Source organism: Cladophialophora immunda, assembly GCF_000835495.1.
Source record: "Cladophialophora immunda strain CBS 83496 unplaced genomic scaffold supercont1.4, whole genome shotgun sequence".
Classification (NCBI taxonomy): domain Eukaryota; kingdom Fungi; phylum Ascomycota; class Eurotiomycetes; order Chaetothyriales; family Herpotrichiellaceae; genus Cladophialophora; species Cladophialophora immunda.
Window position 1 is genome coordinate 4,844,030 of NW_015622544.1, and position 12,691 is coordinate 4,856,720.

Genomic DNA, 12,691 nt, shown 5'->3' on the forward strand with positions numbered 1-12,691 from the left:
CTGCGACAGGGACACTGAAGGTGATGTGGATTAAATGGGAAGACGGCAAGAAGAAGGCTGCTTCGCGAATCTCGATCGGTGAGGTAGACGAGCAAACCTGGATTAGCGTCAAGCGGGACTGGAGACTTGTGGTTCTTCAATGATGGGGGGACATAGGGCCTTGCAATTGGCAGGTGTATCACAGATCAGACATGGACATTTTGCAAAGCTCCAAGTAAGTAGTACTTTAATTTCCTGTCCCTACTGACCCACGACTTCAGCCTTGCCCCTTTTTGTGACCGTAGACCACCGGCTCAAGCCTTGCCCTCGATGGCCGCGAGAATATCCTTGACCACGATCTTCTTCATCTTTATGACGGCCTGCATGGTCTTGTTCATCTTGTCCGCGTCGGCCGAACACATGATGTCCACCACCACCTTGGGCACGACCTGCCAGTGCACGCCGAAGCGGTCCTTGACCCAGCCGCAGATCTGCTTCGACTCGTCGATCTCGGCCCCGTCCTCCCCGGCCGCGGTCAGCTTGGCCCAGAAGTAGTCGACGTCCTCCTGGCCCTCGCAGATGATCTGGAAGCTGACCGACTCGTTCATCGGGATGTCCTTGGGCTTGGAGTTGAGCGCGACCCATTTCGCGCCGTTGAGGAGGAACTGTCCCGTTTGTGCGAGCTTAGGTGTCAGTGGCGGTCTCTTTGTTATTTTTTCTCGAATCATCTTGGGGGAAGGGAAATGGGGAGGCGGAAAGGTCTTACAGCCACGCTCATGACGGAGCCGACCGACTGCTTGTGGATCTCATGACCCGTGTCGGTGAAGTGGTTGATGGTCTCGACGGAGGAGTTGGGGAAGATGGACGTGTAGAACCGTGCGGCCTGTTCGGCCTGGGACTCGAAGAAGAGGCACGGGTATAGCGAGATGGGTGCGATGGACATGGTTCCTTGTGTTTTGGTGTCTTGCTGGCTGGTGAGTAGTAGGTGAAGTATCAGAAGAAGTGGTTGACAGAAGGTTCCTTGGCTGCTCAGTCAAGTCAATTGAATTCGATTCGATTCACCTTTTTTTTCTTCTTGAAGCTCTGGTTGTGTTCATTTCACGAGGCATGATTCTATGTTCCAATGCCCTTTATGTACTTCTGATGTCAACACGAGCCATGTATCTTTCCCACCTCCTTTTCATTGCTCTTTGTCCTGCCAGGCCCCGATTCAGGCAGCAGCTGCGCCAAGGCAGATGATGATTGGCCCGACACCTCCCAATGGCGCAACGCTCAACGTGACAAGATCTCAAAGGTTGTGCCGCACCCGAACGATATCCCCCTCCAGCGTTGGGACAAATCCGAGTACGAACAATGGGCTGTTCTGACCGCCTGTTCTGCCTGGCTGTGCCTGGCCTTGGGGGCTTGTCGAGCTGCGTTGGCGGCGACACAATCAGATGAATAGGTTACCTCCGCGACCCCTTCCCCCAGCTGCGAATCCTCAAAACATGACATGGACGCTGATCACAAGTGTATCAAGACCAGGGAAGAGCCCAACACCCTTGCCGACCGCTCATCACTTCTTCAGCGCCGTCACACTAGACCCGTCGGGCGTGCCCGTCTTCAATTCCACGCCAGCCCGCTTCTCCCACCCCTTGAGCAGCTCCGTGTGGTCGGCAGTCGGCTCCAGCATGGCCATGGACTGCTTGAAGTAACGAATGATCAGCTCGGGCATGTCGGTGTCGAAGTGCATGTTCTCAAAGACCTCCTTGGCGATACCCACGTCCTTGATCAGCAACGCCAGCTGGAAGCCCGAGGCATAGCGCCGGGGCAGCGCATCGGTCTTGTAGCTGTCCGTGGTGGAAAAGTTGCGGCCGGTGCCCACGTTCAGCACGTCGATCATCTGCACGGGGTCCAGCCCGAACTTCTGGCCCGTCACCAGCGCGTCCGAGAGCGCTATGATCGACGCTGCGCTGATGTAGTTGTTCAACGTCTTCATGACGTGCCCGGACCCCAGCTTGCCCATGTGGAAGACGTACTTGGCCATCGCTTGCAGGACCGGGAGGACTTTGTCCACCGCTTCTTGCGAATCGGAGCCCACCATCAGCGTGGCATCTCCAGTGTCGGTGTCGTGCAGGTGTGCCTGTGTGACTGGAGAATCGACCAGAATGAATCCCAGTGCTTCGAGGTCCTTGCCTAGGCTCTGGGTGTCGAATGGTGAAGACGACGATGTATCCACGATGATTGTTCCTGGGGAAGTCAACATGAGTTGTCGCACACACACAAGTGCGGGAATATACGCGAAAAGGGTGTAAAGGAGAAAACATACCAGGCTTCAGGCCCTTGGCAATCCCGTCCTCGCCCAAAATAACCTCCCTGACCACCTTCCCCTGCGGCAGCATCGTCACGATCACATCACAGTCCTTGAATCCCTCGACTCCCTTTTCAGCCACAGACGTGTTGGGATTCTCCTGGGCAAACTTCTGCTCTCGCGCCGGGTCAGCATCGCGAACAATGAGGCGGAAGCCCGCGCGTGGCAGGTTAGACGCCATCGAGGCTCCAGCCTTGCCCAGGCCGATGTATCCAACAGTCCTGACTGGCATATTGATGGATCCCATTTCTTTCCGGTTAGGCACGGTATATTTCGCGGAGTAAACAGCCTTGTCAGAGTCGAGGAGAGATGTTTTGGGAAAAGCAGAAGAAATTGAGGATCACCCGAGGGTCGTTTAGAGGTCCTATGTGTATGCCATGCGTCACTTCGGCTTACCTTTCCCACCACAACTCCCGGCCCTTCGCAATTAATTCCGTCTCTCGGATAGGGAACGGGAAGGGAGTACGAGTTTGATGTTCGAACGAGATTGCCTTTCCTACTCGGACCTTGCATCACTCGCCCTATGTTCAAATGAGGGGTGGGAAAGGACCCAATGCCTGCCTTCTCCATCGCCCGCACGTCGCTGTGGTGTCGAAAAGGGCCCGAAACCCCACAAAGAGTCGTCACGAGACTTGGGGAAAGAGGGCAGCATCGAAAATGTTCGCGGTTGCTTTGAGAAAATACCTAGGTAAAGTACTTGCCTGTGGGATCTACCACCAAAGCCTATCCCGTGCCGAACAAGGAGTGGAAGGATGGATAGCTAGTTAAACTCAGCGGAGCTGCTTCGCCTTTGATGGGTTCATCCCGGGGTAAGGCCCCTCGAGACTCCCCAGAGTGGGACATTCCACCTCCTGGATACGAACATGCTTTTAACTAGCCCGCCTTTCAGTGGAGTTCCTCGACTACCCTCAGCGGTTGCTTGTCGTTGGCACGGCGGTGGAAGATGGGACAAGGTCGTTAGGTGACCAAGAGCGTCAGTCAGAAGGGACTCACCCAGAACCCAAACCCATTTCACCTATCGGGTACCTAGCCTGAGTTTCCTCTAGGCATGGCATTCCGTGGCCAGCCTCGGCATGGGGCTTCGTCCACCATCCCGAGAGCCCAGCCTTTTGCTTTGCCTTGCCTGCTTGCCACAGGCTATCAGACGCGCTCCAGTCATGTGCGGGCCTCTTGTGGTTGGTTCTGTGTAATGTTCCTTCTGCCTCTGCGCCTCCGTCGCTGCGGGCACTGCCTTACAGGGATGGGGTTATTCCATGGATAAAGATCTACTCGCTGGCTTCATATCACACCATGCCCCCGGTCTTTTGTTGTTCGTGAATCCCAAGGCCGCAGTCTTACGTCTATCATTGCCTCCTTTTTCCGTCTCTACGCATTACAACCAGGCAAACCCAAAGAATAACAAGACACAAGAGCAGACTTGTAGACATGGGCTCGTTGGGGGTGGAGCCTCCTTTGAAAGGTACGTACAAGAAGTCGAAGACAACACTTCCGTTTCATGGAGAAACCATGGCTCTAACTCTACACCCGTTGGCAAAAATAGTCATCATTGTCGGCGCAGGATTGGGAGGATGTGCCACTGCTCTGGCCATGCACCACGCGGGCTTTGAGGTGGTCATGTTCGAGAAGGTCAGAGAATTCCAACGACTCGGAGATTCGCTGGGACTGGGCGAGAATGCGTTCAAGTTGCTCGATCGGTGGTCGCCATTCCTGCGTGACCGTCTCATCGAGATCGGGAACAAGTCGGAATTCATGCAGATCCGCCGGTGGCACGATGGCAAACTGCTCGCTCAGCAGCCTCTGATGGACATGGCTGGATACATTGGCCATCGGGGAGACTATCATCGAGGCTTCTTGGAGGCAGTGGCGGAGAAGGGTATTCCTTTACACATGGGCAGCGAGGTGAGTGCCACCTTTTTGTCCATGTGAAGAGTCTCTTGACGTCTTGAGATTCAGGTGGTAGAGTACGACGACATGACCCCGTCAGTGACCCTGAAGAACGGAGAGCAGCATTTTGCGGACGTCATCATCGCCGTTGACGGTAAGGTTGAAAATCTCCTTTTCCACGATACCCCGTCTTCTAGACCTGGACTGTGAGTTAATGCGAAATACCCGGGGATCAAGGTATCAAGTCACGCGCGCGTGAACTGGTACTCGGCTTCGACGACAAGCCCAAGTCGTCCGGGTACGCATGCTTCCGGGCGTTCTTCAACGGCGACAAGCTGAAAGGGGACCCCCTGACGGCCGAGTTTGTGGAGAACGAGTGCGTCAACATCTGGATCGGCAAGGACATGCACGTGGTGCAGAACACGCTGAGAGGGGGCGACGAGTTCAACTGGATCATCACGCACAAGGACACGGCCGACATCAAGGAGTCGTGGTCGCAGCCGGGCGACATGGACGAGGTGCGCCGGCTGGTGACAACGCTGGACCCGCGCATCGCCGCCGCCATCCGCAAGACCGACGAGTGTCTGGACTGGAAGATCTGCTACCGCGATCCCATCCCGACCTGGGTCAGCAAGAACCACCGGGTCGCCCTGGTCGGTGACTGCTGCCACCCGCATCTTCCCACGAGCGCCCAGGGTGCTAGCCAGGCGACCGAGAGCGCGGCTGTACTGGCGCAGTGCCTGCTCCTAGCTGGGAGGGACAATATCCCACTGGCGGCAAGTTTCCCCTTTTTCCCTTCTTTCCAGCCTGATATCCTACCTTCCTTTGCCAGTACTCACTTCTGACCTTTCTCCCACGTCATGGCTCATTACTGACTGAGAGTTCGTTTCGGCTATAGACCCGAGTATACGAAAAGATCCGCTTCCCGCGCGTGCGCCGCGCGCAGACCAACGGCGAAGACCTCCGCGACCGGTGGCACACGGCGCTGGACCGCATGGGCGAGGGCGACGAGATCGACCGCGACTCCCTCCTGATAAAGGTACGTACGGCCTGTCCACGTGTACCCCTGTATCTATCCATGCTTGTGGGACTTTTATGTGTGTGTGTCGGGTTCTCACATATTCTAACCCCTTCTTGCACCGTTCTAGAACAACGTCCTCTACGACTACGACGCCGAGGCAGACACGCGGAAGCGGTGGGCCGAGATGGCCGCGCTGGTGGGCGAGGAGTTGCGCACGGGCAAGATTTCGCCGCTGTGCTGAGTTTGCCTGCATGAATTGCGTGATTCCTTGGTTTACATTGTATGCGGCACTTTGATGCGTGATGCTGCCTGAAGTTCAAGTTTTGGGGGGTATGATGCTTGGTGCTTGACAAGGATATCATCTACTTGGGTTGTCTGATACCCGACACTCGTCGCTGCTGGATGCCTTGGTACGTGGGGGGTCAAGGTAGAGACTATTCTGGGAGGGCAAGCAGCGGCGGCGGCAAGAGGTGGAAGTCGAGGTCGACGATGACAGCGGCCAGGACGGGAACTATCAAAGAGGCCATGGTTCAGCGAGAGCACCCAACAGACATTGATTTGTGCCACATCTCTTCACCTATCTTCACATCCTCGCTGTATCTTGTCTTGCTTGCCTGGGTGCTGCGTATGGCTTGCTCTTTGCTTCTTGCTCGCCGCAGACTTGCAGACTTGTGGCCTTGCTCTGGCGAATGACCCTCTTCATCCCCCTTGAGTTGGATTGATTCCAGAAGTTCTCCCTCAAATCTATAACCAAACACCATTCACTGCACGCACGCACGTACCATCTCATGTACTACTGTATTATCTACAATTTCGGCCCGACGCCGTCGCGCAACAAATCCCTCTGGTCGCCGTCCAGGATCTCCCAGCCGCGGCCCCTGAAGCGACGGCCCCAGATGCCGTTGCGCCCCGGGGCCAGGATGCCGTTGGGGTCGAGGGCGTCCTTGAGGGTCTCGTTGAACTTCCGCAGCGCGCCGCCGCCCCAGCTGTACGTGGCGGCGACCTGGTCGGCGAAGAGGAGGTGGGTGCGGTACTCGCCGTAGCCCTTGCGGGCGGCGGCGCGGATCATGTCGCGCATGAGCCCCGTGGCGCGGCGCTTGGCGTCGGGGTCGGCGCGGTCGTAGACGATGTTGGCGATGTAGTGCATCTCGCGGCCCGCGACGCACATGGTGGGGAAGACGTCGAAGCCCCAGCGCGCGTGCAGGCGGGCGATGGTCGCGTGGATGAGCGCCGCGTCGCGGCCCTTGGTCGGCGAGATGGGCGAGAAGAACAGGTGCGCCGCGTTGGGCACCCAGTTGAGCCAGTCGAGCTCCTTGAGCACCGGCACCCCGCTGCACACCTGCACCCGCGAGTGCAGGTAGTGGTCCGCCGGCACGTCGCCGGGGAGCAGGAACCGGCTGCCCTCGATCTGGCCGAACGCGGCCCGGATGGTCGCGAGCTGCGCCGCGATCGAGGCCGCGTCGCCGTACTGCGTGCCGTAGAACACCCACGAGCAGTCGCCGCAGGGCAGCCTGGCGGCGTGCGCGCGGATCACGTCGCGCGGCATCGGGCCTGTGCGGCCGTCGCGGCCGCCGTACCAGAACGAGCGCGGCTGGCCCGTGACGGCCAGCTCCTGGATGACGTGCCGCAGCTGGGGGATGTTGCCCAGGATGCGGCGCTGGGCCAGCGGCCGGATGATCTCGACGATGCGCTCAAAGTCGTCCTCGCGCGGGAACGTGATCATGTACGACTGGTGGCCGACCGCGGGCATCAGCCAGAAGCCCATCTTGGTCACGATCCCGTAGTTGCTCTGGCTGAAGATGCCGTCGACGTACGGCCCGTACGCCGCCTGGAACGACTGCCACGTCGGGTTGTCCGCGCCGTCCTTGCCCGGCATCGCCCCCATGCCCGTCCGCAGCAGTTCCCCCGTGGGGAGCACCAGCTCCATCCCGCAGTGGTTGGCGAAGTGGTCGCCGTAGGGAGTATATCTGCATCATCGTCATCATCCCTGGGTTAGCCTTGGAGTGGCTCACAGGTTCTCGCAGAAAACTCACCCAACACCGCGGTCGATGGCATTGCCCAGAACACTACCACCCCCAAGATCCGGACAGTCAATCCACAGCGGCAGTCCTCTCCGCTGGATCTCCTCGTACAGCGCAAAATACGACACCCCCGGCTCCACCACGCAGGATGCATTGTCGGCGTCGACGTTGAGGATCTTGTTCATCCGCCGACCCAGATCCACCACGACAGATCCCGGAATACGCGGCGCTGCTCCCCCGTACCCGATATTCCGGCCCATGGAGATCGGGTAGATGGGGATCTTGTGCTTGTTGGCCCATCTCACCACCGTTTGGACCTCGGGCGTGCTGCAAGGATACACCATCGCACTGCAGATCAGCTCTTCCTGGTCGGCAATGTGATATGCGTCGTGGGTATTCCTGGCATAAGACCACGTTAGGGGAGAAAGAGAAGGGAAGGTTAGGACAACAGGGTAAGGATTCTCGTACGGATGCTCCATATACCACCCATCAACGAGGGGGCCGTCGTTGACCTGGACATTCTCATCTCCAAGGGCGCTCTTCAGCTCTGCGACAGCCTGGTCGAAGATTTCTCTGCTCACGTCGGGCGGTAGAGCAACTCTTCTTCGAGGCACACTATCCGGAAGTGTCTTCTGAGAATACAGCCTCGCTTTGGCATCAATGGCTTCTTGGGCGAGTCTGCTGGGTACACCACTGTATCGGGTTGTGAGATCTGGGATAGACCCCTGGGCGGACGAGGCTGAGTCTGACATGCTGTGGACAGCCCGCGGTGATTTGTTACTCCGGAAAGCGGCTATACTATTGGAAAGGGTCGAAACAGTTGCATCGACTTCAAAGGAGCTGAAAGCTAGCGGCAAGGGTACATGACTACACAGTACTTAAATGGGCAACTCGACTCGCCCCACGAGATCCAAAAGGCTGGACCGCATCTTCGGAAGCTGCCAGGCGGAAGCTGCTCCTCCGCAAGCCCCTCATTTTCCCAATCTGGTCGGCGGTGACTGGGGTTTCGCTGTGGTCACTGCATTCGTTCAATCCCCATCCTCGGATGTGGAGGATGGGTATTCTCCCCATGACCTGCCCTGTCCTCCATGAACTCTCCCACCCACAGCACCATGGTGACTGGCTTGTGTCATGTCCAGTCAGCGCTTCTTGGTCGCGGGGGAATTCCGATGGTCCAGGTTGTTTTGGCCAACTGCCGTGATTTCGTGCCCAGCCTTGTGCTGGGACTGCAACAGGCTGTCCTTCCTCGCCGTGTCGCCCATGAAGGCCGACATCATCGCCAAGAGGGCAGGTCCTCACGCCTCCTCTGCCACCCGCACGTTGAAGCACCTGAGGTGGCTGTGACAGTATAGTCTCCAGGGTAGTGAAAACGTCCACATCTGGCGCCTCCACACATTGCCGTAATCTCAATGCCACAAGCCTTCTGTAAGGTCGTAGGAATCCACTGCATTCCAGTGGCAGCGTTTGCTGTCTGACAGCGCACGGGGAGCGGGCCAGAAAAAGACAGTCAGAACGCCCACTCCCCTGGAACCAAGTCTTCACTTGAAAGTTGCTTGTCCTTTCAGCCCTTGGGCGTGCTTTGCGGAATATTTCGATGTTTCGTGGCGACGATTCGGCGGGACTTCGAGACATCTGCATAAGTCGCAGCATTTTGGGGCGGCTGAGAACGGACCTGGGTTTCTCATGACAACGCCGAGATCAAGACACCCTTCAACACTCGCTGTAAAGGCTGTACGAATGTTTCGGTTTGGCTGTTCAGATGAAGCGTCCTCTCCTTCTCCACAGGCTCTGAGTAAAGCAGGCGGACTGTTGCAAGCATAGGGTCAATCGTAAGCAGTCGCAGATAGCAGCTCGCGCATTAGACATTTCCTTGCTCGAGAACATGGCGGACAGTGATCAATTCCGGCAATCACTTTTGCAGGATCTTCCTCAAGTGGGCGCCTTGACTGTCGCAATCCGCCTCGAGGGGCATAAAGTCCAAGCTAGGACTGAGTCCTCCTGTCGCCCTACCGTTGGCGCTCGACTCACTCATCCCATCGTCACTGGCTCCTGCCTCTCTGTGCGCCAAACCACTGGTGGAGTTAGTAGCGGCTCCGTTTATGCTGCTGGCGGCGCTGCTGGCACTTTTTCTGTGTTCGAATTTCAGCACAATCATTCTGACAAGTGTCCAGTAACTGTCGGCCGAAGTTTCAAAACCCATCTCGCTGACGTTTGCACGGGACAGTTTCGCGCGGACATCATCCCAGAGAGTCTTCCAGTTTGCCAGGGCAGTCTTCATCGGCTCGTACACCAGATGTAGCTCCGAAGCCAGCGAAGTGGACGATATCCGATTGAGTGGGTTTCCAAACAGATGCTGCCAACAGTGGGTATACAGAACTTGCGCATGAATTAGCAGAGACTCGCCTATCTGCAAAGAATGAAGTCCATACCGTGGGTAAGGTAGAGCATATCCCAACAACACAAATTCTCGTTCTGATATGCCGCCTTGAGCTCGCCAGGATGGACGAATAGTTTCTGGAAAGCTTCGATCAACTTCATCCGCGGACGAGGGAATGAACCCCGTTGAAGCATGTCCGCATAGCCTAACAACTCGAAATATTCAGGATGGCATGGCAGCTGAAGATCTACTTCGCAGTAGTTGATGCGAGGAGGGACGTTGTTGAAGATTCCCATGGCTGAGTCTAGGGCGAGCAGCACATTCATCGTCCTAGGAAATAGCTGTCAGGGGAAGAGGCGTTCAGTCTAATGCTGCAAGAAATCACCTACCGAATACGGGCCTCGATCCGCACCCAGCGCTGAAAAGCGAGATCGTCCGGTATTGCAACAACGTTTGAATGCTGCGCTGCTGGCAAGCCGAAATATCGCGCGAGCTGCGACCAAGTCAGATACGAATATGTGAGTGGGCAAGGCTGACCGACATTCAGAATCGAAGGGAACCTCTGCCTTCTCGCTCTTCTCCGGCCGGCTAGATTCCCCGAGAAGTATTGGACGACGACAAAAAGGTAGGCCCCTTGAAACAGTTGAAAGTGGTATTCCACGGCATCCTCATCGGGTGCCTCCAAAACCCCCAGAGTGCCAAAGAACTCGTCTCTCACCTCCGGCAGCGAGAAGATATATGATTCAATAACGTCCAGAAGATTCTTCATCCAGCAGACTTTGGCCTGTTCCGAGTACATTGCCCCCAGAGCGACGCAGCCCAACACAAGAGGGATAGGGGCAATGGTAGGTTGAAAGGATGGGCGATGAATAATCGGACAGTGCCGGTAGTAGTTGTTGAAGAACAGGGTGAGACAGTGGTCTATTTCCACGTGGGTGAGGAGTCCGATGTTTGTCTCCAGGTGCCCGAGCTGAGGACTGTCCGGGTACTCGATTGCAAACTTGGTGGCTGCGCCCAGCAGCAGCTGTCGAATCTCATAGGCGCGAGGTTCGAGCGCCATGGCAGATGGAGAAACAATACCCGTCCCGCTCGTGATGTTTGACATGTCAGCATTCAGGGGATACGAGCCAAACGTCAAGCTCTCAAAGCCTCCGAAGAAAGAGTCGAAATTCATCCCTTCCAGGTCGGCCAGACTTGCACCAGCGAAGACATCGTGGGGGTTTTCATAGTCCTCGCTCCAATGTGAGGCTTCGGAGGAGTCCTCTGTTTCGTTGACCGTCGCATCGTCCTCGTCACCCCCGGCGCCTGGAGGGGTATCTCGAATCGGGAACCGGGGCACCAGGTCATCGCCGTCAGGAGCGTTGAGCAGATGATGGATCGGGATCGCGTCCCGACTTTTAGGCCTGGCAGCCTCTTGCGCCCTTTGTGGACTAGACGCCGCTACACACCGTCAAAAAAGTGTCGAGTCCACGGCGGTACAGACCACTTACATCGGATGCATTCCTTTCCCAGTTCCTGACAGCGAGTACAGGGGGTTTCTTGGTCACATTTCGTCCTCAGCTTTACACAGGAAAGACACGAAGATCTCTTTCGGCCTTTCGACTGCCCCTCGGGTACTGGCGCTGAGCCGCGTTCTTTGCATCGAAACTGATGGGCTCGAAGAACATCACTGAGCCAACGTCAGAACGGCCCCCTCTTGGCTTTTGAGTGGAGATGTCGGTGTTACCTTCGCTTAAAGCATTTGGAGCAGAAATTACAGGTGAAGGGTCTTTGTGCGACATCTGCAGAAGCGAAGTCAGCACACGCGAAGCCGGCCAAGTCGGGGAATCTATAGCCACAGACGTACGTTGCTGCTGATGACGGAGCATATGGGCCTTTCGCACAAACGACTTGGAACAGGACGGGCACTGAAACCGTTCCTGCCACTGACGGGACTGGTCCATGATTGAGGCTGTCATCGGCAGGTAAGATTCGAAATGTCAACCACTACCTGGGGGAGCGCCTGGGCCAATAGGCTGGAGGATTGCTGGGCGAAGATCGGTCGATAATCTCAATGCCGGGCTTCGCGGACATGGATATTACACATTACACAAGGTGTGCTCGAGTCGTTGCAGCATGGCGATCAAGTGTGGTCGCAAGGTGTTGGGTCTCTCGAGTGTCGTGTCATAAGAGATCCATCGATGACCACCCCGAGCGGGAACGGAGCGAGATGAGACGAGGTTGACACAACCGGCCTTACTGCAGTTGGCCCTCGGATCCTGTAGGCTTGGATGACCTGGTCAGGTGGACTTTTTATGTTCAAACGACCCCAGTGAGAATGGCGCAGCAGTCCGGGCGATGGCATACAGCCTTGAGAGACAGAGAGAGGTGATGAACAGCAGCCGGAAAGTGGAGAGGGGAGGAGGTGAGGGAGAGGATGATGGTGATGATGATGACGATTGATGGCGGACGGTGGACGGTGGACGGTGGACGGTGGATGGTGGATGATGGGCAGGTAACTCAACCTCGTGTCGGAGACGGTCTGGAAGGTGGATTTCGCACGACCAACCAGTTCTGGCAGGTTGGCGAAGTAATAATCAATGGGGCGGGGAAGACACGAGAGCGACAAAGACAAAGACAAAGAGAGTCTGTGTCATGCGAGCGCAATTGAGCGCAGTTGGCGCAGTCCACACACACACACACACACACACACACACATATCCACATAGTCCTGGCTTTTCCCTAGACGAGAAAATTTGCTCTATGCAGACACCTAGGTAGTCCCCGGGTATTAGTGAGTGGTACTCCGTCCTGGCCACCAGCTGGAAGAGACCGAGAGAACGAGCACAGGTGCCACTCGGTTCCCCCAGACCCCCATGATCCAATGCCCAGTGCCTATGGACGCCCCCGCCACATAGCCCTAGGCTCCTTCCGGGTAAACTCCAGGCTAGGAGTCGCCTAAATTCGACACTTAAGCATGCCCAGCGCGTGGTAGCCGGGATTGACCTTTGCCCCCTCCGCCTTGGCGACCCTCTCTTTCTCTTCTCCTTGTATCCACCTAAAGATCCGGGGGGAAAAGG

The 12,691-nt window shown here is 56.7% G+C and overlaps 3 protein-coding genes across 3 annotated transcripts; 1 reads left to right on the forward strand and 2 right to left on the reverse strand.

The window, feature by feature from the left end:
* Window positions 1–224: 224 nt before the first annotated feature.
* On the reverse strand, window positions 225–1,062 carry PV07_08019 (uncharacterized protein). The gene is made up of 2 exons (XM_016395143.1): window positions 746–1,062; window positions 225–644 (listed from the first exon to the last, which is right to left on the reverse strand). Exons 1-2 carry the CDS (start codon window positions 920–922, stop codon window positions 294–296), a joined length of 528 nt encoding a protein of 175 aa, XP_016248562.1. The 5' UTR covers window positions 923–1,062; the 3' UTR covers window positions 225–293.
* Window positions 1,063–3,624: 2,562 nt separating this feature from the next.
* On the forward strand, window positions 3,625–5,819 carry PV07_08020 (uncharacterized protein). The gene is made up of 6 exons (XM_016395144.1): window positions 3,625–3,788; window positions 3,870–4,228; window positions 4,283–4,367; window positions 4,451–4,989; window positions 5,112–5,252; window positions 5,362–5,819. Exons 1-6 carry the CDS (start codon window positions 3,755–3,757, stop codon window positions 5,473–5,475), a joined length of 1,272 nt encoding a protein of 423 aa, XP_016248563.1. The 5' UTR covers window positions 3,625–3,754; the 3' UTR covers window positions 5,476–5,819.
* A 2,261-nt stretch (window positions 5,820–8,080) lies between these two features.
* Window positions 8,081–12,236, reverse strand: PV07_08021 (uncharacterized protein). Its single transcript, XM_016395145.1, has 7 exons — window positions 11,479–12,236; window positions 11,359–11,413; window positions 11,123–11,301; window positions 10,174–11,072; window positions 10,022–10,125; window positions 9,685–9,962; window positions 8,081–9,631 (listed from the first exon to the last, which is right to left on the reverse strand). The coding sequence occupies exons 1-7, from the start codon at window positions 11,588–11,590 to the stop codon at window positions 9,165–9,167; spliced, it is 2,094 nt and encodes a 697-aa protein (XP_016248564.1). The 5' UTR covers window positions 11,591–12,236; the 3' UTR covers window positions 8,081–9,164.
* Window positions 12,237–12,691: the final 455 nt, after the last annotated feature.